A 27,996-nucleotide genomic window follows, 5' to 3' on the forward strand; every position below is an offset into this window, starting at 1 on the left:
CAGTGGCCATTGTTAATTCAAGAAGCACGAGGGATTGTCATAATGAACAATTCTGATTATTATAACATTAATAATTATAATACAATTATATGGACAAGAAGTATGGGCACATCCCATTCTGAATCCACAGATAGTAATATGGAGTTGGCTCCCTCTTGCCGCTCTAACAGCTTCCATTTTTCCTGGGAAAGCCCTCTATGAAATTTTGGAGTGTCTGTGTGAATTTTTACTCATTCATCCAGAAGAGCATTTGAGGTCAGACACCAATGTTAGACAAGACAGCCTGGCTCTCATTATTCATTGAAGTTCATCCCAAAGGTGTTAAAATGGGTTAGGGCTGAGGTAAGGGTTCTGTGCAGTCCAGTGAAGTTCTTCCACACCAGACTCGATAACTCCATGGATGCTGTTTTGCGAAACGGGAAACTGTCCCCATGAAGTATGGAAGGAAGCATGGAATTGTCTGAAATGTCTTGGGAAGCTGAAGCATTAAGATATTCTTTTACTAGAACCAAAGGCTCAGGCTAACCTAAGAAAAACAACCCTCCTCCACTTAACTTTACAACTGGCACACAGGCAGCTTTCTTTCTCTTGGTGTTTATCAAACCCAGTGTCATCCAGCAGACTTCCAGATAGAGACGGGTGAGTTGTCACTTCACAGAGCTGCTCCAGTCCACGGGTGACGTCCTTTACATCACGCCACCTGATGATTGGCACGCAGCTGCTCAGCCAGGGAAACCCATACCATGAAGTTCCCAGCGCACAGTTTATGTGCTGATATTAAAGGCAGCGGAGGTTTGGAGCTCTGCAGTTATTGAATTCACAGAGTGTTGGTGACTTTAACGCGCTATGCACCTCAGCAGTTCTGCACTTGCACACTTTGTAACTTGACATAATCTGACACTTCAGCCTGCATGGCACGGTGCTTCATTTTTATACAACGGGACTGAACACACCTGAGTTCAAAGATTATGAGGTGTAGCCCACAATGCTTTTTTCTAGATAGTATATATAAAATCTTTGCCTTTGTTTTCTCTTGCAGTTTAGATTGGCTTTAAAACCTGTATCTAACAGATTGTATTATATTTTAAAAAATTGATGTAGCCTCCTAGTCCGAGAAATAAAGCCAATAAGCATCTTTTCCCAAGAAATGTTTGGAGTGAATCACTGTATTTCCACCACAGTGATTATATGATGATATTTTACCCACCAAAGACGTCCCTGCGGAGGGGTTATTATTTTCTGACAGTTCAAGAACTCGGGCTTTCAGCGCTAAACATTTCTGACTGGTCAAGTAGCCTGCTTGTACCATTTTGGGCCAGTCTGTCTTATCTCACAATCATTTTCACGATATTTGGTAAAATTCAGTTTACCTACTTTAAGGTATACCACAGAAGCTGTTGGGTACTGTTTGTAAACACTACATTCAATTTTGGAGCTGTGGGAGTGAGAACAAGAGCAAACAGTGGTGGTTGAGTGAGGTAGAAAACGAATGTAGAAAGGGAAGAGAGAGAGGGAGGTGTTAGCAAAAAAGTGATGAATCAGAGGCATAAAATGTTATTTTCTACACAAATAAACATTCCCACACCCAAGTAAATGTCTCAAACTTCCATTCTGGTGGGTACAGTGGTGGAGTGGGTAGCACTGTTTCCTCATAGTGAGAAGATACCGGTGTGAACTCCAGCCGGGACTTTTCTATGTCGAGTTTGCATGATCTCCTTGTGCCTACGCAAGTTTCCTCTGTGGGTTCTGGCATTCTCCTACAGTCCAAAAACTTGCATGCTGGTTAACCAATGATTTCTAATTGGCCATGGAGGAACACAGGTCGACCAGTGCAAGGAGTAGAGGTAGTGAAGGTGGATGAGTTTATGCACCTGGGGTCAACCAGCCAAAGAAGTGGACAGTGTACAAGAGAGCTAAAGAAGAAGAGAGTGCAGGCAGGGTGGCGTGGTTGGAGATGAGTGTAAGGGGTGCTTTGTGGACAAAGAGACAGGAAATCGACCTGGAGTTGAAGATGACAAAATGCTCATTGTCAGAGTACACAAGAGAATCGGCTCAGATTGAGCAGATTAGAGAAAAAGTTAGAGAAGCAAGGCTGAGGTGGTTTGGACATGTGCAGAGGAGGAATAGTGGATATACTGAACAAAAGATGCTGAAGCTTCTGGGCAGGAGGAACATGGGAAGATCAAATACGAGATTCATGGATGCAGTGAAGGAGAACATTAAAAAGTGTGGTGTGACAGAACAGCATGCAAGGGAAAGGATGAGATCGAGGCAGAGGATCCGCTGTGGCAAGGCCTAAAAGGGGGCAGCTTAAAGAAGAAAAAGCAGTTGTCCAATGATATGAGGTCGATGAAGTGCTTGAAGACTGTATAATAAAGTGCTGTATGGCTAAAATGTGACGTGTAGTTTAAAGCACTTTCACAGTCATTAAGACTAGAAAACAGCTGTAGAAATGTGAGTATGTTAGACTCCCCTTTTTAACAGTCATTATTTGTATAGAAGTCTATGAGGAAAATGACTACTTCTCAGTTCATTTGTGGCCCCAGTAAACACTTATCGAATGAGCTCCCAGTCACTAGTTACAAGTCTTACTCAATACAGGGTGATGCTCATTTTGTAAATCACAGTCATATTTAGACCAGGATGTAATTTAGGGCAAGTCTACCTTGATGTTGACAAGTCTATATGAGTGTGTAGTGCCACTGGTTTGTCAGTGAGACCTGACCTTGAATCAAAAGCATAATCTGGGCTCCAAAGCAGGACTTCACAAACCAGTGGGAGACTGGCTGTTCCTACATTTCAACTATTAGTCTTGTTTAGTATGTTAATAATTAAAACAATACTCAGGAGTTTTGAAATCTTCAAATGTGGCAATCTATAAAACAAGGAAGAAAATACTCCCACAATGCTCGGCACGGGCGCGCACACACATGCACATTCACAAAGAAACATCATTTTTCTTCTTCTGTGCGAAATCCAAGGTCAGCAGAGGTCTTGTAAGAAATGAAAGGCCCATGTTTACCTAAGAAGAAAGCATGTCAGTGAGCAAGTCAATTGTGCAGCTGAGTGGTTACATAAACCCTCTATTTTTCTTTGTCTTTCTCCATCCCCATCTCAAACAAAAGCCTCTTGCCGGGAATCATTTAGTATGCTTGTTTCTTGGAGCTGTAGGCAGTCTGTGACGAGAGCTAAGAGAGTGTGACCTGCCTGAGATGGAAACTGAGACCAACTGAGATAGAATGAAAAGAGCTCTTGAGCCATCAGCAATGAGTACCTTCAGAAAGAGGAAAGGCAGAAAACAGAAGAGAGAGAGAGAAAGACTGAGGGAGAGACGGTGTGAGACAGAGAAAGTCAGACAGATAAAAGACGGGAAGGGAGGCAGTGAAAGAGAAAATGCAGCAGGAGAAAGTCTGACAGAAAGAAGGATAGATAAGGCAGAGTGAGAGAAACAGGCAGAAAAAGAGATAAAACCAGAGTGGGAGCAGAGAAGGGGGAGTGCAGAGAGAAGGGGCAGAGGAAGAAAGAAAAGCTCAGTGGTGGGCGAATTGCTCAGCAGTAACTCAGGCTCGAGCTTACGTAGAATTTAATATTAAAAAAAACACACGCGCACACACGCGCACACACACGCACACTGGCAGGGAATCATAAAATATCATAGCCTACGGTGTTGTGATGCATTTTGCTGAATACATTTGGAGAAATAACAAAATCAGGACATACAGATCTATGCGCACACACTTATAACAACTCATGGCCCCGTTGGCTCAGCTGACCGCTGGACACCCACTCTGTGACTCACCCTGAGGACCAGACCCACCCACGGACTGGCTTAACGTCAACAAATCTCTCCATCTCTCCCTCACATGTGTTTAGGCCTGCCTTCATCCTCGTTCCTTTATTATTAGCTTCATTTCTACGTCACATTTTCCTTATTTAACAGAGAGTCTCTTCTGTTGCAGATCCTATCCTGCTGTTGTAGTTTTACCCACCATTTCGGCGGATGTGGTTAAAGGGCAAGTAAAAGCAAGATAAACGTACAGACTGTAAACAAATCCCCCAGGCCAGTCAAACTTACTCGGAAGGTCAAATTAAGGGCAACAATAAAAATAGGACCCAGGCTGTGCACGGTGACCATTCATCACACTTTATCATTTGTGAAAGGAAGCGCTGATACCATTTGCAGACTGCATGCAAGCAGCGCTTACTACGGTAATCAGTTTTATGAAACAGCCCACTGTGGGCTTGTTTACAGTCTGTCAGAATGTCTGTTTCGCTTGCATTTTTTCCCCAATTAAAAAGCATTTATGGATCTCTGCAATTAAGTGTAAAATGAGTTGATTTGCCATTTTTGTGATATTTACTTTTTAACCCCCCTGCAACTCACCTCTCATCTGCATGTAGCTGTGTTCAGCATTAATTATGGATAGCGAATCCTACAGCAAGCTGCTCGTAGTATTGTGCTACGAGAATTCAGTGTCAGTATTGCTTCTTCCTCCATGAATTAATCATAGGTTTCTAGTTTGCTATAGCAAAACCATAGCACGCTCTGTTCAGCTTTCCTACTGTGACATACCTGCTCTTAAAATCTTTCCACCTGAGTGTCTGCAGCAGCAGAGGAGGTCTAAAATCTTGAACATAAATTAGATGGTGGACAAGAAAATACAACTGAAAATGGATAATTCACACGCATAAATTTACTTCTTTTCACCGTCTCTGTTTATATGCAGAATTTCTTCAAATCAATCATAAAATGTTGTGCAAACAAACACTTTTTTTTTTGCAGTCTGTCCATCATTCTAATCAAGTCTGGTAAGTTAACTGCATAAACCTTGGTGAAGTTAGCAGATGTTGTATTTTAGTAGCCACCGAACAAAAAGACACCTGGCTGCCATTTCACTCTACTGCGCTAACCAATCAAACTAAACAATTAGTGATATGGACATCGTGCTGGCAAAATTTTCAGCTGACCTGGCAGCTGAATTTTGGGTTGTTAGTAAGAGCTGACATAATGTTTTTCGTGACAAGATGAGACATATGGTGACTAAAGAGTACAGTCATCTGAAAAGGTTTTCACATGACTCTATGCAGTCATGTGAAAAACCAGCTACATCCCATGATTCAGTAGCTTGCAGAACCACCTTTAATAACAGCTGACAGTAACATGAAGTAGCTGCTTTCTTGGCCCACTCTTCCTTAAAGCATTGCTTCCCTTCATTGAGGTTTGCAGGCATTTTTTATCCACAGATCTCTTAAGATCCTGCTACAATATTTCAGTCCGTTTGGCATCTATATTTTGATTGTGTCATCGCAGGACCTTCATGTTTTTGTTTTTTGGTCATTCTGTTGTAGATTTGCTGTTGACCTGTTGTACGGCTCAGTTCTAGACAAGCTTTCGTTTTCACATGAGATTCTAGAATGCTTTAATATAGAGAGGAGTTTTCGGTAAACTAAAGGACTGCAAAGTGCCCAGGTACTGTGGCTGTAAAACAAGCCCAAATCGTCACCACTACACCACCGTGGTTGACAGTTGGTATGAGGTTTTTCTGCCGATATGCTCTGCTTAGTTTTCACTGAATGTGGCGCTATGTATTATGGCCAAACGTCTACACTCGGTTTTTTCATATATAACTTTGCAAAGCTGTGCAAAGCTGTGCTGCCATGTTCTTATTAGAGAAAAAACAAAATTATACCTGTTTAGTCTTTTTCTAATTGTATTGTCATGAACTTTAACATTTAACATGCTCACAGAGGCCTGTAGAATCTAAGATGTAGCTCTTGGGTTTCTTGCACTTTCTCTGAGTATTGCACAGTTTGACCTTGGAGTGAGTTGGGTGGAAAGTCCACTCCTGGGAAGATTGTGGCATTGTGTTAACACACCTGAATGCTTCAGACCTGCGAATTGCCAAAACATCTGCTTTTAAGTGTAGAGGTGCTCACACTTGCTAATGATGAGTTAATTAAGTGCATTTGATTAGTAGCACCTGGCTGCTACTTATCCTCTTAATTCCGATGGCAGTGGTAAGCCTTTCCTTAGTTTTTAGAGCATTGCACAGAACTCTGTGAAAATGCTCTTTTTCACATGACTGCAGTCTCATATTATCCTAATTTCTGCCGCTATCTTTATGTAGATAGAAGGAAGATGGCATCCACAGCTGGACCTACGCACGGGACCTGGTTGAAATGCAAGTTGAAGTAGTAGATAGTCATTCAGAGGCCTGAAACCAGCCTAATAACCTCTCAACGTTTAAGTTGACGGAGTCAATGGTCAGCTTTTAGTGCACAATAACAGCAGTGCTCAATGTTAGTCAGTGAGTGCTAATTGCTCCCCCGGTTTTATTGGTAACAACAATCAGTGGACTGTTATTTAGATCGAGTGAAAGCCGTTTTAATATCCTCCACAGTGTTACACCTCCCCCACTGACCTGGAGAGCTGTAGGCGTGCAAGATGGGCCCATTGCCTCATGTTGTTTATGCCTCGCTGCAAGTCTAGCATCATTGTGGCATAGCTGGCACGAGGATTTATCAGACCAGACAACCTCTTTCCACTCATCGACAGTCTACTGCTTTTGTTTCTTATCTCACTGTAAATGCCTTGAGGCGGTTCACCGTGGACAGGAGAGCTACCCTGCATGCCCATCTGTTGTTATACCCCCTTTTCACACTAGACTGCACTGGATTGTGTGCTTGGAAATTGATTACTATATCCTACAATTGTACTGTGATGTTAGATGTCAAACACTGGACCTTTGATAACTTGTTATGGCCCGAGGCAGGAAGTGTTCCCCACATTCATCTTCCAATGCCGTCCTCCCTAAATAGCAAGGGTTTTGAAGAGGTGCATATTGTGTGGGGTGGTGATTGTCAAAGCTCACGGCACCCACAAACAAGTCTGTAAGAATCAGTTCACATGCACAGCAACTTTCGAGAAGAGACTGTGCAGTTGCTTATGTAAAGGTAAGGAACGTTCGGCTTTTTCTGGAGGCAAAGGATGTCTCATCTTCTCATCTCCAACTGTACGCTGTGCCTCAGACTGTTGAAATGTTGTTAGAGAGACAATCCACATGGTGTGGCGGCCTCGCGGTGACCTGTGGGTCTTACCTGAGGCAGCGCCTTAACTTAGTGTTCCTTGTTTGTCTTCACTCTGATGCATTGCCGTGTTAATGTCAGGGTTGTGCGTCATCAGACAGATGCCTCGTGTTACTTAAGAGCAACTTTGACGTGGACAGGAGTCATGCAGTGAGAGAGGTCGCTTTACTCTCAGAGAAAACAAAAACAGAATTCCATGCATTTATCACCTGCAAGGTGATTGCCATCTCTCTCTGTTATCACCAGCTATCTAGTTTTTTTCTTGTAATTAGGTGCCAGTGCTTTTACATGTAGGTAGTTCAGACAAGAATTTAAAGTTGCAATGAAAAAGATTAAGAAAGAAAAAAAAGAAAGAAAAACATTTTGCCTGTTCAATTTTGTGCTTTTGTAACTGAAGCCAGTTTAATTTTATGGAAGACTGGAGCTTTATATCACAAAATAATATAAAAGAGAGGGGACTTTAATTGATAACCATACTGGTTTTGTTGTCTGTCAGCCAAAGCTTGTCAAATAAATATCTTTCTTCTATCAAAGCAGACATGTTGCATTAAACTACTTTTCATATAAGGTCAAATCAGTGTATCATATATATATAATGCCCATGTCTTTACTTGTATTAGTATTTCAGATACTGTTAATGCTTTAATCTTGTGCAAAAGTCTGTTATTATACAAAAAAATCAGTGACAACGAGTTTTGAAATTTTGAGTTCAGCTCTTCATCAGTGTGTACAAAGGCTCTCAGGAGACAGGTACAACGACGAGCCTCTACAGCCATCTGTAAAACACGGTTGAAGCTCTGTCATGATTTGGTAATACATTTCAGCCAGTGGTGTTCAAGATCCTGTCAAAACTGATGGAATTATAAACACAGAAAAGTATCATCAGATTTTGATACCATAAAATTTGCAATACCATCTGGAAAGCATCTGATTGCCAACAGCTTTATTTTTCAGCATGACAATGATCCCAAACACACTGCCAATCCAGTTAAAAGCAAGAATGGCTTGGCCTCCCCAGAGCCTGAACTTCAATATTATTGAATCAACGTAGGATCATCTTGACAGAAAACAGAAAAAACGCAACCAACATCCAAGTTTTAAATGTCCTTCAAAAAGCCTGGAGAACTATTCTTGAAGACTACAATTTTTAATTAAATTCAATTTGATTTATTTACCTCAAGCCCCTTTATATTTTTTAAGACCCTACAATAATACAAAGAAATCAAAGAAAACCGTAACGATCATGTGACACTCTGTGGGAAGGAAAAACTCCTTTTTAACCCAAAGAAATTCCCAGCATAGCCAGGCTAAGTGAGAGGCGTTTATCTGCTGCAACCAATTGGGGTGAGGGGACGAAGACGGGACAAAGACATGCTGTGGAAGAGGGCCAAAGATTAATAATAAGTAATAGTTAAATGTGCAGAGGTGTACAAACACACAGTGAAGAAAAAACACTCAGTGCATCATGGGAATTCCCCAGCACCCTAGACCTATTGTAGCGTAACTAAAGGAAGATTCAGGGTCTCCTGCTCCAGCCATAACTATATGCTTTATCAAAAAGGAAAATCTAAGTCTAATCTTAAAAGTAGAGATAGTGTCTGTCTCCCAAATCCAAATTGGAAGCTGGTTCCACTGAAGGCTCTGCCTCCCATTCTACTTTTAAATACTCTAAGACCAACAAGTAAGCCCCCAGTCTGAGAGCGAAGAGCTCTAATAGGGTGATATGGTACTATAAGGTCATTAAGATAAGATGGGGCCTGATTATTTAAGACCTTATATGTGAGGAGGAGGATTTTAGATTTGATTCTGGATTTAACAGGGAGCCAACTAAGAGAAGCCAATAAAGGAGAAATATGCTCTCTTTTTCCAGTTCCTGTCAGCAGCATTTTGGATCAACTGAACGCTTTTCAGGGAGTTTTTAGGACATACTGATAATAACGAATTACAGTAATCCAGCCTAGAAGCAATAAATGCATGAACTAGTTTTTCAGCGTCACTCTGAGATGGGATGTTTCTAATTTTAGAGATATTGCGCAAATGGAAGAAGGCACTCCTACATATTTGTTTAATATGTAGGAGAAACGCCAAGCTCCTCACAATGCTACTGGAGGCCAAGGCAATGCCATCCATAGTAAGCTTACTTTCTTACGAGATTGCATACTTCATTTGTACACGAGTTGTTGTATGTTTGCAAGTTTCAGTAAATTGCTGCACAGATTTCTTATTGTCCTATCAAAATATAAAGAAATGAAGGATGTACCTCAGAACTGTACCTGCCACACTAGTTACTGTGTTTTGTGAACACTGAGGATGACAGCCTAACACTGAACAATTCTTCCAAACATGAAAGGTGTGATTTGTCTCTGCAGTGCTGTAGCATTAGTATTATCAGTAGTATCCTCTTTCTATTCAATTCAATTCAATTCAATTTTATGTATATAGCGCCAAATCACAACATAAGTCGCCTCAAGGCGCTTCATAGATACAGAGAAAAAAACCCAACAATCATATGACCCCCTATGAGCAAGCACTTTGGCAACAGTGGGAAGGAAAAACTCCCTTTTAACAGGAAGAAACCTCCGGCAGAACCAGGCTCAGGGAGGGGCGGCCATCTGCTGCGACCGGTTGGGGTGAGAGAAGGAAGACAGGATAAAAGACATGCTGTGGAAGAGAGACAGAGGTTAATAACAGATATGATTTAATGCAGAGAGGTCTGTTAATACATAGTGAGTGAGAAAGGTGACTGGAAAGGAAAAACTCAATGCATCATGGGAATCCCCCGGCAGCCTATGTCTATTGCAGCATAACTAAGGGAGGATTCAGGGTCACCTGGTCCAGCCCTAACTATATGCTTTAGCAAAAAGGAAAGTTTTAAGCCTAATCTTAAAAGTAGAGATAGTGTCTGTCTCCCGAATCCAAACTGGAAGCTGGTTCCATAGAAGAGGGGCCTGAAAACTGAAGGCTCTCCCTCCCATTCTTCTTTCTACTAGCTAAAAATTGTTTGCCGGTCCCTCCCTTTCCACTATGGGGCTAATTTTTGAAAATGTTGACTACACCATCCAGGAGCTTGTAGAGCACTTCATGCTTATGTGCCCAAAGCAAGCATATATGAGCATGATATGAGACACAGCCTACATTTCCAAAATGTGCTGATGTCATTAAGTAATTGCAGATTTCTTCTATAATTGGGTTTATTTTATATAGAGAAGCTGGTTTCGAGCCCAGGCATCCTACAGCTGTAGGACAGATGGACGTGAAAGCTTTGTTTGCTTTCTTTTGGTTTATTTTGATTTGTAATAACCCTCTAGATATAATGGGAAGCATTATGTCGAGGCAGAACATAATCACTCAGTGTAATCCACTTTTTACCAAATAATACAAAATGTGTTCTCCCGGCTCTTTCTCCGTCTCTCCCCTCCAGCTAATGTTCTGTTGTATCTAATCAATGGCAAGGCCATAGTAATTTGGTGTGATTGAAATCCCTCCAGGATAAAAACATCATTAGTGTGAGGAAAGGAAGACACACACACACACACACACAAAAAGAAATAGATCAGAAACAAAAATGTTTTTAATTTTCCATCCCAGGGGGGAAATGGCCATATGTAGCTGATGATAATTGGTGGTTTGTTGGTAATTGCATTATGTCTCTTTCTCTGCATATGTTAAGGCACAATTTGAATGCATCACACACTGCCTTTAGATTGATTAATTAATAATGTAGTAATGGTTTATTCCCTTCTGTCTTCTGTCTGACACATTTTCCCTCTCGCGGTTTTACATTCCTGCTCTCTCTTTTCTCACTTTCTTGTTTTCTCTTTTTGTGGTTTTTGCTCTCCAGATGAATTTAACCCTGAAGTCCCGAAGCTGGAGAAGAGCGTCAGTGGCAGCAGCCCCTCACGTGACCGCCTTCTTCTCACCGTGGCAATGCTGCTCGTGTCTGCCGTCCTTTTGTCCTAGCAACAGTCGCCGAGTGGCACTTCATGCATAGCTGGACCCGCCTTTTGCAAAGGGCTTTGTATCCACCAAGTTTGTGATTACGTGAAATCTGACAGAAACACACAGAGTCAAGGTGCAACTGAAGCGCAATCAAAAGGACACAGACAAAAAAAACACGACAAAAAACAACAAAAAAAACAAACAACAAAAACAAACTTTAACTTAGCTTAATGGACTTTAAAAAAAGAGGCCTTTTTTGCTGTCATATTTACACCGGTGTATTTTGACACTCCATGTGCTCCATAGTGTAGGGGTTTACACATTCACCTAACAAGCGAAAGATTCCCAGTTGCATCCCAGGAGGAGACACAAATCCCTTCGGGGTTGTGTCAGGAAGAGCATCCGGCGTAAAAATCTGCCAAATCAATTATGCGGAGCTACCGGCTGTGGCCTTATCCCTTGTGAAAAAGGGAGCGGCCGAAAGTAGCTTCTTACATGTTGCTGGATATCATTATCACACCACTACCACCTTTATTGCGGGTGTTGAGACCAAAACAACACTCAGAGTCCGACTTCTGCGCTGCTCCGAAGCCTGATGAGAGTAAGAAAACTGACTTGTAATAACTTGGGTGCAGACTACACGCTCTTATTGTAGCATGGATATCAAATCACCGGAGGAATTTAAGCTGCTTTCTCTTCAACTTTGAGCTTTGAAGAAGATTGGAAACCTGGACTCCGCAGCGGCTTTTTAGTCCTTGGACCACAGGCCCAGTCTGATGATGCATTAAACCCAACTTTGATGTAGTAATGAGCAAGATGGACTCTGGATCTGTACTGATCTTACCCAGACTATCAGGACATAATCAGTCGTGATGAGAACTCCTGCTGTTGCGCTGGACATTGAAGAATGTTTTAACACTGATGTGAGGAAGCTGGTGGTAATAACAGTCCAAGAAAGGGGAAAGACTTTGTGATATATCCACGAGCCTTTCAAAAATCCATTTTCACCAGACATCAAAAAAATACCCCTAGCTTTGTGATAGGTACAGATGCAAAGCCTGCATTTCTTAGAAGGTAGCAAGTGCCCTCCTAGAACTAGTCTTTTGTCTGCATTTCCTGCCTTCACACTGTAACAACCCTAGAAAAGTACAGACCCTGGACTAGTAATTTGATGGCACTTAGACGTGGTAGATGTGGTAGATGTGTGTTTTGTTCTGACGCATTTACCTTCAGCACTTGGCGTAGATTTTCCGGATGTCAAACCTTTCGCTGCAATCAGCACAGTCATTCAGAACGTCACTAATTTACAGTTCTTAAAAAAAAAAGAAAGAAAAAAAAAAAGAAACTCTCACAGCAGCAAGTCCCCTTTTAATCCCAGACAACCCTGTCTGTTCCTTTTTCCACAGCCAATCAGTGCTGATGACCATTAACAGCAGTCACAGTCACCCTGGAAACAACCCCATACAGTCGCCAAAGTGCGGCAGGTGCCTGAGGAGAAACTGTGCTTTGAGTCTCAAAGTAACGCTGCCGCCATTTTGTTAAAAAAAAATATATAAAGACGTTTAAAAAAAAACAAACACTTGTGAATGTGCAAATAAAGAGAAGTTCACTTTTATATATTGTAATACAGGACAGCGTAGGCTTAATCAGATTACAATGTGTGCTTTTTTTTATTTATTTAATTTTTCAAATGTATTTATTTTGTCATTAAACTATTTATTTACCTAATTTATTAGCGTGCATTTGTAGGCCTTTGCTTAATAAGCTATCGTGCCATTTTTTTTAAAATTCTTATTCTTTTTTTCTATTATTACAGTGAATTTTTTACTGCAGCATTTTTGCTTGTGTAGATAAATCGATGTAACTCAGCCTGACACAAAGAGAAGGTTATTGTTCATGACTAATCAGTAGGGACGTACGCGCAGTAACCCCACTCTCGTGTAACGGATACTGCTTACCAGATTTTGTTGCTGAAGAGCATGTCATAAACCAACTGTGAATGCAGTGGCAGGCCATGCCGATTGAGGGGCAGCATCTCAAAGTGTTGCGCTTGCGAAATGAGGGATGCGTGCGTCGTAATGTATATTTATAATACATGCCGGTTGTGGAATGTGCGTGCGTACAAGTGCGTGTGAGTTTGTGTGCGTGCGTGCGCGTGAGAGCGAGCAGGGGGGAGAAAAAAAAAAACAACGAAACAAGCATATGTGTGCACATTTGTGCGTATGTATGTAGAATGTGTTTGTCCGCGCTTTTCAAGTATGTGGCATTTAGGAATTTCGTACTCATAAAGGAGTCATTTGTAGGATCTGAATATGCAAGTGCGTACGAGAGAATGTGCTCTTCTGTAATGTTAGTTTATGTTACGGGGTTTGGGACGTGGGCGAAAAGCATTTACCGATGTTGAAGACAAGCACACGAAATGTGTTTGCCTTTGACGAGAATGATTAAACAACTGTAAATTGAACCAAGAATGATTAAAACAATGCCAATTAAAACCTTTTTTGCAAATTTAGCTTTGTGTATTTATTCAGGCCTTGTGTTGTTCTGCTCTCCTTCGACTGCCCTTTCTTTATCTAAACTGTTACTCCTTCACAAACCCTGCACTCAGATGTGTTTGTTTTTCTGAAGCACTACTTGAAAGCAAATCTCTTCTGGTTTTTTCTTCTCCTTTTTTAGATATGTTGGTTGTGAGCAGACGGCAGTCAGGCTGCAAACTAAAACTATCCTTTTCACGTGGCCCGTCTATGCAGCACCTCCGGTTTCGCAAACACCTCTTCTGCCATAAAACATAGTGACAGCGTGGAGGGAAAGTCACAGATCCAAATCTCCCACTCTATCCATCTCTCTTTCTCTTCTTACTCAAAAAAAAAAAAACACCTGCAAGCTATTCATGTCTCCACAAATCTGTCTCTCCACATCACACTTCTTTCCCTTTGCCCCTGTCAGCTTCTTTTTAATCTTCAAACCCAGGACAGAAAGACGCCGACGATCACTAGGGACGAGCCTCAGATGCTCTAATGTCCGTATCAAAGAGCGAACAGAGGGGTCAGATAAGATTTTGTCTTTGATGTTCTACGTCATGCCTACAATCACATTAGAGAGGAAGAGAAAGGCGTTGTGAAGATTCAGCTGTCTGCTTGTGTTCATTTTAAAAAAAAAGAAAAAAGTGCTGGACGTCCAATTTTTTTTACATGTAGGTTGTAGGATTTTTGCCAAGTTAATTTGACGTACATTACGTGTCTGACATAAAGTGGTTCACAGTAAACCAAGCAGGTTACAGTGATGTGATGATGTCTGTTAATGTCTTATTCACAGCTGTTCGACTCAGCTGGGAGGCAGCGGCTCCTGATTCTCTCTGACATTTGTGCATTGAGCTGACAGGCTGATAATTGCTGAATATTACAGTAGGTCTTAACTTACAGTCCCTTGCCTTTTTATAGGTCTGTACTTGCATAAACGATTCAGTGTTTTGACACCATGAAACACTGGAATGGCTTTAGCGTTTGCTCCGGGGCCCAAGCTGACAACTTTAAACATCGTTTTTCAGGAAATTGGACTGCTATGATTTCGGCAGTGAGAATGAGTCTGGTTAGTTAAGTACGGGAATTACACTGTCATGTCTGCACCTTAAATTCCAGTTTGGAAAAGCATTATTTGTTCTGCTTACTATTTAAATGAGTGGATCAGGAGTGTTACCAGTGGATTTAAAACGCCCACCTATCCCCGAGCGGCTGACAAAGAGCTTCACATCGCCACCGTGAAACAGATACCCAACAAGTGCTCTGTCCAGGCTCTAACCAAGGAAGACATTCCATTAGCTAAAGGAGATGACCTTATGCCTGTTTCGAGGCATATTGTCGTTTTCTGAATCATTTACTGTGAGATAAGCCATCTGTAGCACGGGCAGGTCTGTGCTGTCGAGAAGAAATTCCCCTGACAAGCGGCACCGTCTGGCCCAAACAATGAAACAGATGCCTCCTCCTCAGAGAACATGATATAACTCAGGACATCAGTGACACAGTCAGGGTGAGTAATGCGCCATTCGAGCGCTCTTTGGAAACTCCCCTTTCGAGGTTGGGAGTCATAAAAATGAGTTGGGGCTCGTTTCAATCTAAATCTACTGTTTTATTCTTACAGTCATGCAGCAGAAGCATAAAGTATATCACACTTTTCTTTTGAAACATTTGACATATTCTGATTCACTGACATAAAGAAAAATTCACATAAAAACCTGGTTAAGCAAACGTCTATAAACTTTTAGCAATAGTTAGTCTGATTACAATTTCACATATACCTTCATTGGTAGCTTGTGACACTTTTTTGCACCAGTTATATAAATTAAATGTCCGGTACGGTGAGTTGTTGGAGGGTTGCATTTGGCTTGCACAATCCTGCGAGTTGAATGAGGCTGGAAGGATGTCTGCCATGAACTGTCTGGGCAACGATTCTTTTCCATCAGCCATTCCTCCAGGAATGATCTGTGTCATTATTTTCTTTGTTACATTATCCTTTTTTTCACCCCTTCCTCAACTCCAAGCCTGGTAGCATTACCTTTTGTTTAAGAATTTCTTGATGGGCCTTAAAAATCATGGTGTGACCAGGTCCAACAAAAGAAAATCAGCCCCAGATCTTCACATTTACAGCATCATGCTTCACTGCTGGAAGAAGGGCTCTTTTGGCAGTGCGCAGTGATAACTTTTCATCACACACAGCAGTCTGAACATGACAGAAAAGCTCTATTTTGTATAGGCTCACGCCTGAATTATTATCTCCCAGGTGTTTTGAAAAGGCTCCCATTTCCAGGCAGAGTCGTAGTCGGTGTGATTGCTCTCCATTTTGTTACATTTTTACCATCGCAGACGATGGGTAAAGCTTTGTAGAGGGCTTCTTAGCTTTCGCAAACAGATGTGCTCTCACTCCCCTCTTCATGATGTCCTCTAAGACCTCCTTTTCCTCTCAGCATGTGGGACTTAGGGGGGCATGCTTTGATAAATATAATATATAAATATGTCCACATGAAAATAGGATGAAAAGACTCAAGGTAAAATAGCTTCAATAGCTCCAGAATGACCACTTATTACAGCTATACATCAGAGACAAGACAAACACAAACAAATTGTTAGATTTTTCTTTATCAAAAACATTCTTTTTGTGGTATTTATCTTCCTTGAAATGCTTTTAGCCCAGTGTCCATGCAGAGCTAAACTATTTTCTGTGATCTTTATACTACTCAGTGCCTGTATTTATGCACATCATAAGCTTCTTACATTTCGCCTCCCTTTCCTTTGTATCCTTGACTGAATTTCTTTCACATACTTACAGATTCTATATTGCTACACTTTCAAGAGGAGAATCTGTAACAAGTAAAATGCTGGCAGACAGCAGCTGATATGGAGGTTTTGACTCAAATTCGGTGAGCAACCTGCTAAACAACTCTCTACCCATAGATGTCGCCAAATCTGACTTTCACTCTATAACCGTCACAGTAAAGTAGACAGGTAAATAGAGGACACATGACAGACAATATGTTGCAGATTTACTGTAAGTACGCCTGCAAGATAAATAGTGAATTCAGAGAAACAGTGACGGCAGCACTAAGTTGACTTATATATTACGTGAACAGTGCCCTGAATATCTCTTGGTTTGTCCTTTAAGTAGATTTAATTTATGAGCTAAGCTCCTGAAGTTCACTGGGACTTACATTTTGTATGTAATAACTTGCTCAGGAATAAAGTGTGTGATTATTGTAAACCATGTTTAATGGTGCCTGTGAAGCCAAGGGGCACTCAGTTTTACCAGCATGTTAAGCCAGTTAAGAAAGTTAAGATAAATCAGGCTTTAATGAGGCCGTCAGGGGACATCAAAGTCCACACAGGTAGAAGAAATAGCCTCATAGGGTATATATTGCATAACCAGTGACAGGATGAGTTGACCTACTGTACTAAGAACGTTTCTCAACCCAGCAGGATTATAAACTTTCAGTAAATTCCCGCTATTTCTGTTGTACATTGAAATCAGAGTTTATTCTTGTCGTAATCTGAGCTCAGGGGGAATAGGTTTGTTGTTGTTTTTTACTTTTTAATATCTTTGGTAGAGACGGGATGTTCTTTTTACATTTCATATGTATCAGAACAGTACTCAGGATTGTGCCTATTATTAAAGACAATGACAACTGAGAATTTGATCAACTTACGAGAGGTTATATTCTATTCTTAAACAGCATTTCGAAGTATTTCAAAATACATTTTTGGCTTTGCAGAAGAGGCTTTAAAGCAAAGTTTGTTCTTGTTAGAATAAGTTTTATGACTTGATTAAAGTAAACAAGAAATAATTAAATGTCACCAGTAAGATAAAACAGAACAATTAAAGAAATAAAAAGAAGTGTGACAAAAATAGAAACACAGACCCAAAATTGAGCTTTTTTCATTTTCCTGCATTGTAAAGTAAACTAACACGATCTGTTTGGACACTTACAGACTGAGTTTTCTATGTGAGTCACGGTCCTGTGTAAAATTACAGTAATTATTGGTACAGACATGCCAGACTGCTTTGAGCTGATAAGAAAGCAGCAATAACCACTTACAGCCGAGGTATGCAGAGCATCTCTGAATGGGCAGCACGTGGTGGTGTAGTGTTGTGGAGGATATTTTCTTAGCACATTTTCAGCCCTATAGTTCCAACTGAACATCATTGAGGCATCGCAGCCTACTTGATTATTGTTGCTGACCACGCCCATCCCTTTATAACCACAGTGTATCCATCTTCTGATGGCACACGATTATATAACATTTCAAAAAGTTCAAATCCGCACAGACTGGTTTCTTGAACATGATAATAAGTTCACAGTATTCAAATGGCCTCCATAGTCACAAGATCTCAACTGAATAGAGTCGATTTTATCTTGTGAAACAAAAGATTTTCTATACGAGCATCCTCACACAGAACATCACATCCTGGTTTGGGAACAGCTGTGTTAAGGACCAAAAAGCTCTTCAGAGAGTGATCCGTACAGCACAACGCTGCTGCAGGATTGCTCTCACCTCACTTCAGGACATTTGCACCAAGAGATGCCGAACTAGAGCAGCGCAGATACTGAAGGACCCGTCCCATCCTGGCAACAAACTGTTCCAACTTCTGCAATCCGGTAGAAGGTTCCGCATCATCCGGGCAAGGACAGAGAGACTCAAGAGGAGCTTCTATCCCCAAGCAACATTTCAAATTCCTTTAATTTTAAACATGTTCATTTTGTCTATTTTGTAAAATAGTCAGATTGTCTATTCTTATTCAATTCACTTAATATACAGAATTCACCTTCTTGCTGTATACATGCTACGACTGCACATTCACCTAATGTGTTTACATTATATATACAACTCCCCCCCTTACACAAGTCGAGGAGCGTGTCAGGTTACATTTGACTGTGTGTTATACTTGTATAACTATGCATGTGACGAATAAAGAACCTTGAACCTTGAGAGTCACATCATGGATGTGTAGCCGGCAAACTTTACAAAATGTGTGATGCTATTATGTCAGTATAGCATCATATATAGATATGCAAACCAAAATCTCCGGGGAATGTTTTCAGCATCTTGTTGGCTCTATGCCATGAAGAATTAAGACCCTCTTGAGTGCAATCCTGTGATAGAAAAGTGTAACTAATAAAGTGGCAAGTGAGTGTATATGTAGTGTAATAATTAGCAAACAGATATGAATGCAAAGTGGATTTCCCAGAACGTGAAACTCATTTCTGTTTGGCAAAAAGGAGGATAGCAAACTTTGTGAGAAGAGAGAACTGGAGCTCCAGAACTGCAGCAAACCACAAACATCCATCAGTTCAGACAAACCACCGTCTAATGAAAAGAGGAAAAATCACCCTGTCAAACAATATCGCAAATGCTAGCCGTCTTATGGCTTCAGCTGGACCAGAGATGTCAACACTACTCACCCAAGTGCATCATCTGTCGGTAAGGGTTGGCTAATGCTAACATGGAAAGAAGCAACCTGAGAAGGCAAAAATCAAACAGACTTATAAGAGAAACTTCCCCACTTCAAAAGAACACGGGACCATTTGTTGGATTTATTGTATTTGGAGTTTCTAAAAGGCAATTGGAGCAAGCTATATGCTAGTGGATGAGGTGTGTTAGCCCTGCAATAGATTTGCAACCTGTCCAGAATGTACATGTTTTTTCTTAATGGTTGCTGGGATAGGCTCAAGGCCCCGTGAATCTAACTTTAATTGGAAGATGGATGGATGGGTGAAACTCTGAAAATACATCAGCTTAGTGAAAACATGTCAAGTGACATAGATAGATGCATGACTCCTCTTATAAAATGAAATAATCTGCATGATCTCAGGTCCACAGCCGCAGCATGATCAAGTTCACCTTGTCACAGGTGAATGCTGAACTTTGTGTTAAATTGTTTGAAAGCATCCTGATGGCCCCCGTTCAAATCATTTCAGGATTTTGGATTTGACTTGACAGTCCTCTAGCTTCAGGTTACTGTGAGTCAGCTTCTCTTCTCCACAGACAGAGCAGGGGGGGGGGGATGCACTGAGAAGAGGTGACGAGATGTTTTGGGATCCAACATTAAATCACTTCATCCCTTGGGAAATATGATGTCAGTTCTGGAAACAAAAAAAAATAGTGTCAGAAAGGGGGAGAATTCTGTGACAGTCCAGGGGGAGGAAAGCTATCAAGACAGTTAACAAGTGTGATGTCAGCACTCACTTTATTATGTTTCACAGCTGATCTGATACCTGCAGCTCTCAGGATGAGAAGGATCTGCGTGTAGTCTCATTAATAGTCCCTTTTGAGCTGATGCTTGGCAAATACAGCAACCAGAGTCAAACTGAAATTTAAATGTAGAACCCGAAAACAAAATCGATATCGCTCGCTTGAACTTTATTGCAGTGAAAACAGAATTTGTGTAGTGACAGCCAACTAATTTAAAGGTCTAAGATGCAGCGTCTCCTGGACATGTTTTTTTTTTTTTTAAAGGAGCAGGAAAATGTGCATGTGCATCTTAATTAGAGCAGCGTTAAGCTTCCTAGAGGGCTTTGCTTTGGCGCACATTAATTTGGGCTCTCGCCAATCCTCTCCAGATCAGTTGACTAATGTGTTGACAAGTGGAGGAAAGTCTTTCCACATTTTCAGACTGCATTTTCTTTTTGCAGCAGCTTCTAGTAGTCGGCACAACACCGTGTGTGTGTGTGTGTGTGTGTGTGTGTGTGTGTGTGTGTGTGTGTGTGTGTGTTTGTGTGTGTGAAAATGCTTTGAATATTAAAAAGGGCAGGATTTGACTGAAACCTTTGGCCAGGAGAAATTGAGGTAGATACGAGGCTGCAAAAGTTTATGCTGCCCTTGTGGATGTCTTCTTTATGCGTTACATTTACAAGGATACCGGTAAACTGTTATCTGCTTTTCCGTTTGGGACGATGAAGCTTTTTGTGAAATATAGCAAACACATCTGGAGTCTGCTGAAAGCTGCAGAAACTTCTTTTGCAGGAACTCTGTAAGGATCTCCTGTGTAGCTTCTTAACTGCAGCGTCTTCTTGCATACATTAACCCAGGCTTGTTTGCAGACTGTGAAGATAACTAAAGAAATCGATGGGTTTGTAATCAAACGGGGAAACGATTGTGTTCCAAAGTTTTCTTGACGCTAACGATCATTCTTCTTCCCTCCAACTTGTTCAAACAAACAAAACATCTGTCTTCTGGAGTTTTTTATGTGTTTGGTTTTGTTTTCTTTATGCTGTGTCACATTTTCTCTATGTCTACCCCCGCTCAGCGCGTGGGGCTTTGCATCATTTGTGTCTGATTTTTCCATCATCAGGTTGTACTTCCTGTAACCCTTCTTAACCCGTGTCTTCATTCCCTTCAGTCTCCACGCTGTTGCCTGATCACCCCAACCTCCTCCTCTTCCGCTCCCCCTCCAGATTTAGCTGTAATCCCTCATTTCTGGTTGTCACATCTGCGCAGCACTCAACAGCTGGGGACCGACACACAAACAGCCACAGGCCTCGTGCGTGTGTGTGTGCGCGCAGATATGTAGGCTACATGTGCCCACACTTTGGGCATCTGGTCAAAACCTAAGCCCAGGAATAGCTAATCCTTGACTCTGAAAAAGTTGTTGTGACAGAGTATTTGTGTCAGGCTGATGATACAGGATGTTGCAGAGTGACACGAGTAAGTCTCAAAGGAACTAGATAATACTGTCTGAAACTTAGAGGAAGCTATAAAGAGGATACATCTTGTCTGGTTTGTAAACAAATCCAGACAGAAAAACAAGTGCTACACGCCTGTAAACACGGCTTTAACCATTTTGATTTGAGCCTCTGAATTTCTCTGAGAAGCTGTAGTTGTAGTGAAGATGTGTTTACTTTTTCTTACTTTTCTTTTTTATTTATTCATTTTTACATCACTTCATTTCCTCTGCTTTCCTCCTCACTGATTGGCTCGTGTGCTCCTTTGTCACATGACTCAAATCCCCTGCCGCTCCTTATCTAAGGACCGCACTCCCATTCACCTTCACATGGGGTGACGGTTATGGTAAGAGGTTATGTTACTCATTATTTGGTATCATTTGTTTGCTATGTAAATTGAGAATAAGTGGATAAAAGTCTAATCTTGTTTTCTTGTTTACTTTCCAGACTGAGCCGTACACGTGTGTCTCTTCCCTTGTTTACTCTCACAACAACAATAAATCTGAAGGACTGGATTGTAATTTCATGGCTTATGCCTCTCATACATTTTGAACAGATGCCTACAGCACAAAGAACTTGATAGTTAACAGAGGACCCGGCATGACTTTGACATCAAATGATGCATTTTAGAGCTTCTTCTTTTGCTTAAACTTTGAAGCGACCAAAGTGCTCGGTGTATATTTATAAGGAGACTTTTAGATCAGCTAATTTCATCACTGAAAAAAAATATAGCTTTTAATCTCCACCAATCTACTTTTTTCCACTTTTTGAATTCAGGGTCACAGTAGCACAAGAATCTATCACAGCTATCACAGGTTGAGAAGTGGGATACACCTGGGCAAGTCATGAAGTTAACTGACTTACATTAGTTTCTATCAATTAACAGTTAACCTTGCACGCATATCTTTGGTTGGTCAAAGGAAACCTGAGAACTTGGAGTCTCCACACAGGAAGATCCCAGCTGGCCAGTGGATTTGAACCCAGGACCTTCCTCCTATGAGGGGACAGTCCTAGCCACCCTTGTGCTGCCTAGCTTGAGGTCTTTCTACCTGATATTATAAGATAAAGTCCCTTGAGGAAACTGTTGTTGAACTGAATTAAATTGAATTGAACATTCAATCATCACAGAATAACACAACATTTGAAGACATAACGCTGTCCAGCTTTAAACCTTAAACTATTGTGAATCCATTTCATCTGATTTGGTGCAAATGAAAGTGACAGCAGGCGCACTGAGAGGCAAGACAAGACAAGACAACCTCCAAAAAGGGAATCGTCTGACTGATTTTTCTCTTGTTTGCTTCTTGCCAGTGTCCCTGCCAGTTAAACAGACTTTGTATTACACTGTAATAATCAAGTGTTTCCTTTATTTTACGAACAGTGTTTGAAGACCAGTGAGTAAGGAACCACAATACTGTACCAGATTTCATTGGAGCAGTGGTTGTGGTGCAACAATGTGGGGAACTAGAGGAAATGTCAGGAAATGCTTGAGATCACCAAAGTTTGGATTCATGGTGGGAATCGTGAATATTTAAGATTACAAACGTCAAAAATCAAGCTGCAGAATTCAAGTGGACACAAGTGCAGATAATTTTGGTTTCAATGGCATGTCGGTTTTGTCAAAATATTGATATGAGGAGGGATTTTCTTAAAAGTTCAATTTTTGTTGCACTCCAAACCAACGTTTTGTACTTCGTGAACACACAACTCAACTCAAATCGGTTTACTTCAGCTGACTTCTTCAGACGTCACAAGATATCCTGACTCACTTCCCCGTGGCAACGCTTTTCCAAATGTCACATTGACAGGCTAACTTTGCTTCTCTTCTGTTTTCACGTGCTTTGATTCAACGTCAGACAGACATCTTGTCTCATTTGAAAGCATTCAAAACGAAACAGGGGTACAGAGCATGATTTCACATACTGTTGTTAAGTTGTCATTGTTTTCATCGCTTTTCACTGCCAGCCCTGCACTGGCTTCAGCAGATTTAATTTTTTTGGCTGCAGCATAAATACTCTTTGAGACTGGAGCCAAATGCCCATCTAAGCCACATAAGACGTGTGAGTGGCACATTACACCAGCAGGCCACAATGATGAGATGAGATGTTAACACAGACTGGTGAAGAATTTAAATGAAGGAAAGAACAGACTGACATCTGGTTATTAGAAGTTGAAAGTGATAGTAATGCATACATTAAAAAAAAAACCCCGGTAATTTTCTATTTATATTCAAAATCAAACATTATTTACTAAATATTTTTTGCAGTCTGTATAACTGTCTTTTCATTTTTGCACAGGCAGTCTTTTTTTTTTTTTTTCCCCAGACAAAGAGCCTCGCCTCCTCTCCGGTGAAGTCATGGCCAAAGGTTTTGGCAGCAACAATTTGAAAGAATATAATTTTTTAACAGAAAGAGCTCGTTTGGCCCGGAATATCTTTTATTTACACATTTAATTGCAATTTTATAAGAAGAAAAATAAGAACAGAAATGGATCTGACTCTTGTTAAAGTGTGTTTGAAAGTGTCCTATTTGCCTTTTCTATAGTTTGAATAGAAGCATTAAACTACTCACGGTCGTGCTGTAAATAAGTGTGGATCTCACAGGAAAAGGCAAACTGTATAGCTGTGTGACATCAGCTGTTACAGGAAAGGAACTATGAAAACACTTTGGATTTCCATTATGTTTCTGCTGCTCATGCAGGACTATTGTTATTCAGCTGTACAAGGACAGTAATCGCAATGAAAGAAAATAAACTGTGGCTGTTCTGTATGTGTACTCACTAAACATACAATCCTTACAAATGAGGCCACAAAACTATTTCACTTGGATATGCAAAGACTTTATTAACTGTTCTCAGGTCAGATTTTGATCTGAATGGGACGTTTTATTAATACCTGCACAGCTACTCGCATTAACTCCAGTTTTACTTTGTGGACACTGGTATTAAGTATTTGCATGTCAACAAACAGCCAAACAATGTTAGCATTGTTTGGCTGTTTGACTGACACCCTAAGGAGACAGGTGTTCCATATCTGTGATAAATACATTTGATTTTGAAGCCTATTTTTTTTAACACACACCATATCACACTGAATTGTACAAGCACCTTAATAATTATGGCTCATTTTCTTTTTCAGGCAGTCTTTGTATAGTTTTCACGTAGCATGACCTATCCCCATATGAAAGCTTTTCCTCAGTTGGCAGCTTTCATTTATGGGAAATCCAACGTGGCGTGAATGCAGCACGGCTGTTGGTAGAAAGCCAGCAGAGGTCCGGGCTTTAACAAGGCACACCTGTGCCTAATCAAACCCCGTCTTTATATCTGTGAGTTTCAGTAAACACTGAGGGAGGCTGGGACTGAAATAAAAAATGACTTTCATTGTACACACACTACATGCAGTGCTACAGCCTCTGTGGCATGTTCCATATGGTGCAGCCCATCCAGAGTTACTAATCATGTACCAGGAGGCTTATATTTGAAAGATTAACCAATAAAATCAGCGCAGACTTTTTATTACTCCCATCACTCCTCCCCTTTAACTGATTCCCCACTGATTTATACTTCAAAAATGGATCTACTCAAAATCTCTCAACAGACTCAAGATAACTAAAGGGGTCTGAGTTGGATCAACATTTACAGAGTTTGACCACCTATCAAGTCAGAGTTTATATACAAAGGAAGGTCACCAGAATGGTGATGCACTAGGATGTGTCAGTGTGAGGAAAAACAATATAGGAGTAACATTCAAGCTGGTGGATTTACAACTTCATGATCATTACGTTATGTGGAAATGAGCCATCTTGAATGAGTAAAAAAAGTTTTGAATTTCAATGGATAATCAGTCATACATAAATATTTGCTTGCTACTAGTAGGCATATGTTTGGAAAGGTACCAAATTCATCTAATATCAATCATGAGAAAATCATACAGCCAATGGAAATGAAGTATTTTACTCACTGTTGCAAACTAGAGACGGTGCTTTAGTGTAGGATTATACACACACATTATCAGTGATGCCTGGCTTGTACAGCTTATTTTCAAACTTAGGCGGGTCATAGTTTCTTAAAGGCTTTATTTATTTGTTTAACTGCATTTATTTATTTATTGCCCATACCCATATTAATAATCTCTCAAATCTTTTGTTTTTATAAAGGTTTTTTAAGCATTTCTGTCAGTTTTTTTTTTTTTACCATTTGTGCCATGAATAGAAATGTACTGTAATAATAAACCCCTATGTCATGTTGAACACTTACTAAAAACTTTGAGCATTTTCCCCTATAAGGCTCAGCTTTACATTTGATCCCTGAACATGTCTATTAATTTATTTAATAAACAGATGTGCTGTCAAACTATTTCAGAGGCCTTTGTAAGAGATTATCAGGAGGTATAATTTAGAAATACCCCCAAACACCTTTGTCTGCTGTCACAGAGGGTGTTGCTACTGTGTGTTTTGGAACTTTTTTCCACCACATTTCGCCCATTAACATCAATTGTGGGATAATCTGAAAGCATTAGCAACTCCATGGTGAAAACTGTGATCTCAAAAGTAATTTTAAAGATTAATTGATGTTAAACTGCTGGTTCAGACTTTTTAATTAAAGTAGTCTCTTAATGGGTCTAACTTTTTTCATCTTAACACATCTTATTTCACTTTTATGAATGATGATAATGATGTTCAAGCATTTTTTTTTATCCATTTCTATGCAATTTAAATACAAGAGACTGTCATCCTAGCTCATTTCCCCCTAAATGACCCAGAACAAACCTCACTCCCGCTGTGGCGCTGAATTCCCAGAATGGGTGCAAATGTCTGTATTGACAGACACTGATGACTTCCAGGCACTTTCTCAGTTTATCTCCATATTGCTAATGCTGCTATCCTCAGATACATCCTATTAGCTGGAGTTTGAGAACATCGTTTTAATAGAAACCTTTTTGTAAACAGCAAGAATCATTAAAAGACCTTAGCTGGCCTTTTTTTCCCCCATAATCAACTGGCTTATTAAGGGACGTCTGGCCGGAAATGCATGGAGCGAAGCTCTCATAGCTAGCATGATGTGTTGTGCAATAACATTGATTTTATTGAGTGGCGTGAAATGAAAGGAAAGATAAAAACATCTGCAGCGAACATCTGTTTTAGATTTTTAAATATGAGCAAATGAAGTCTACGCAGGATGAATTCAGAGGATTGGCGTGTGAGGTGTATGTATCAGCAGGGGCTGGTGTATGTGTGTGTGCGAGTGGATACATGCTCAAGGCTGCACTTTATTCAGCAGAATGAAAACAAGATAGAACATGGTTACATGGTTCACCTGTCCTGGAAGAGCTGTTACACAATCCCTGCTCAGTTTAGAAAAACAACAAAACATCATCTTAGTGAAACAGAATAAAAATAACCTTGTATGACTTTCATGTGATATTCACGTCATCTTAATATCTTTGTTCCTTTCCCATCATTATCACACAAGCAGAGCTAGAGCCCGCAGCCTTGAATTGTGTCGAAGTTTTACATAACAAATATTCCTGCCTGCAGTGCCGCAGCGCATTATTTTTTAGATGAATTTGTCATCATTTTCCACGCATGCACTGAGGGTGCATATCATGCCTTCAAGTTGGGTTATGTTTATTGTATTTAAGATAAGACTGGTATTTAAATGTGTATTCAGAATTGCATAAATGGAAATTTTGCAGTTGCAGCAGTTTCATGACACATCAAGCCATTTGCACACCCAGGTAGGAAGCTGTAGGTGTAGTGTTTCTGTTTCACACAGTGTGTGCGAAGCAAGAGATTATTGCAGTAGTGAAATGCATGTTTTGAATTGGAGATTCTTAAAACAATTAAGCTATCGCGAGCCTTCAGAGCAAGGGATGATTTTGTTATGGATGCTTAAAGATTAGAGAAGTACACTCATAAGTCCGGCCCTGCCCATTACCCAAATATCCGAAAGTCAGCTGTTTTTACACAGTGAGTGAAAAGCAAGTGAAAACACAAATCAATGAGTGGAAAAAAAAATGGCTTCACAGCTTAGTGGGTTACACATTGACTTAACAACTTCCCCAGTTTGATTCCGGGATTAGACCCAGATCCCTTTGGGGGGTTGCATCAGCAAAGGCATCTGGTGTAAATGTGTTTCCAAATTAAATATGCGGAGCTTCCCACTGTGGCAACGCCTTGTGAACAAGGGAGCGGCTGAAAGTAGCTTAGCCAGTGGAAACAAAGCAAAACCAAGTGTAAAACACAAAGGCCCAAATATGGTCATCAATGATAGGTGGCCAGTATGGTCCTAGCTTTGTGTGTACTGGTGAGACTTGGATTTCTATTTAAATTCCCTTAAAAATGCAAATGTGCTGAGCCACACAAGCTTATTATTAAAGGAAGCACGATGGCGAGATGATCAGTTTCTTTCAGGAGAAACTCTGGGAGGTCCAAGAACTTTTGTCTTGTGAGTTATCACAAAACAAAAATCTAAGTGGATATGGTACAGTATAGAAAAGTAAAAGACACAACCATAAAAGTGCCAAAATGTGCAAATACAACTGCGTAAATGTGGTACAAACAAGGATGGCCTGGATATATGGCATATGGTTTAGAGTTGCTCATTGCTCCTGGCAATATGGTGTAACCAGTGGAAAAGTTAGATGTTTTAAAAAACCTTTTTAGGATGCCTTGGTTCTGTCTGTTTGCACAGTTGTTTGTCTACGGAGAGCCTACAAAGAAGGGTTTTTTATACCTATGCAAACCTGCTCCCACACTCCCAACAGC

General features: G+C 40.6%; 1 protein-coding gene across 2 annotated transcripts in view; it reads left to right on the top strand.

Moving 5' to 3' along the window:
- Positions 1-11,227, top strand: part of efna3a (ephrin-A3a) — a 72,707-nt gene extending 61,480 nt beyond the window's left edge. For both annotated transcript variants that reach the window (XM_005740658.2, XM_005740659.2), the window contains one exon: positions 10,928-11,227. In XM_005740658.2, coding sequence (XP_005740715.1) covers positions 10,928-11,046 — 119 coding nt within the window. In that variant the 3' untranslated portion in view covers positions 11,047-11,227. The remainder of the gene's footprint in view (positions 1-10,927) is intronic.
- The last annotated feature ends 16,769 nt before the right edge of the window (positions 11,228-27,996 follow it).

The sequence above is a fragment of the Pundamilia nyererei genome, unplaced genomic scaffold (genome assembly GCF_000239375.1).
Source record: "Pundamilia nyererei isolate P.nyererei 1_Seehausen unplaced genomic scaffold, PunNye1.0 scaffold00102, whole genome shotgun sequence".
In the NCBI taxonomy this organism is placed as follows: domain Eukaryota; kingdom Metazoa; phylum Chordata; class Actinopteri; order Cichliformes; family Cichlidae; genus Pundamilia; species Pundamilia nyererei.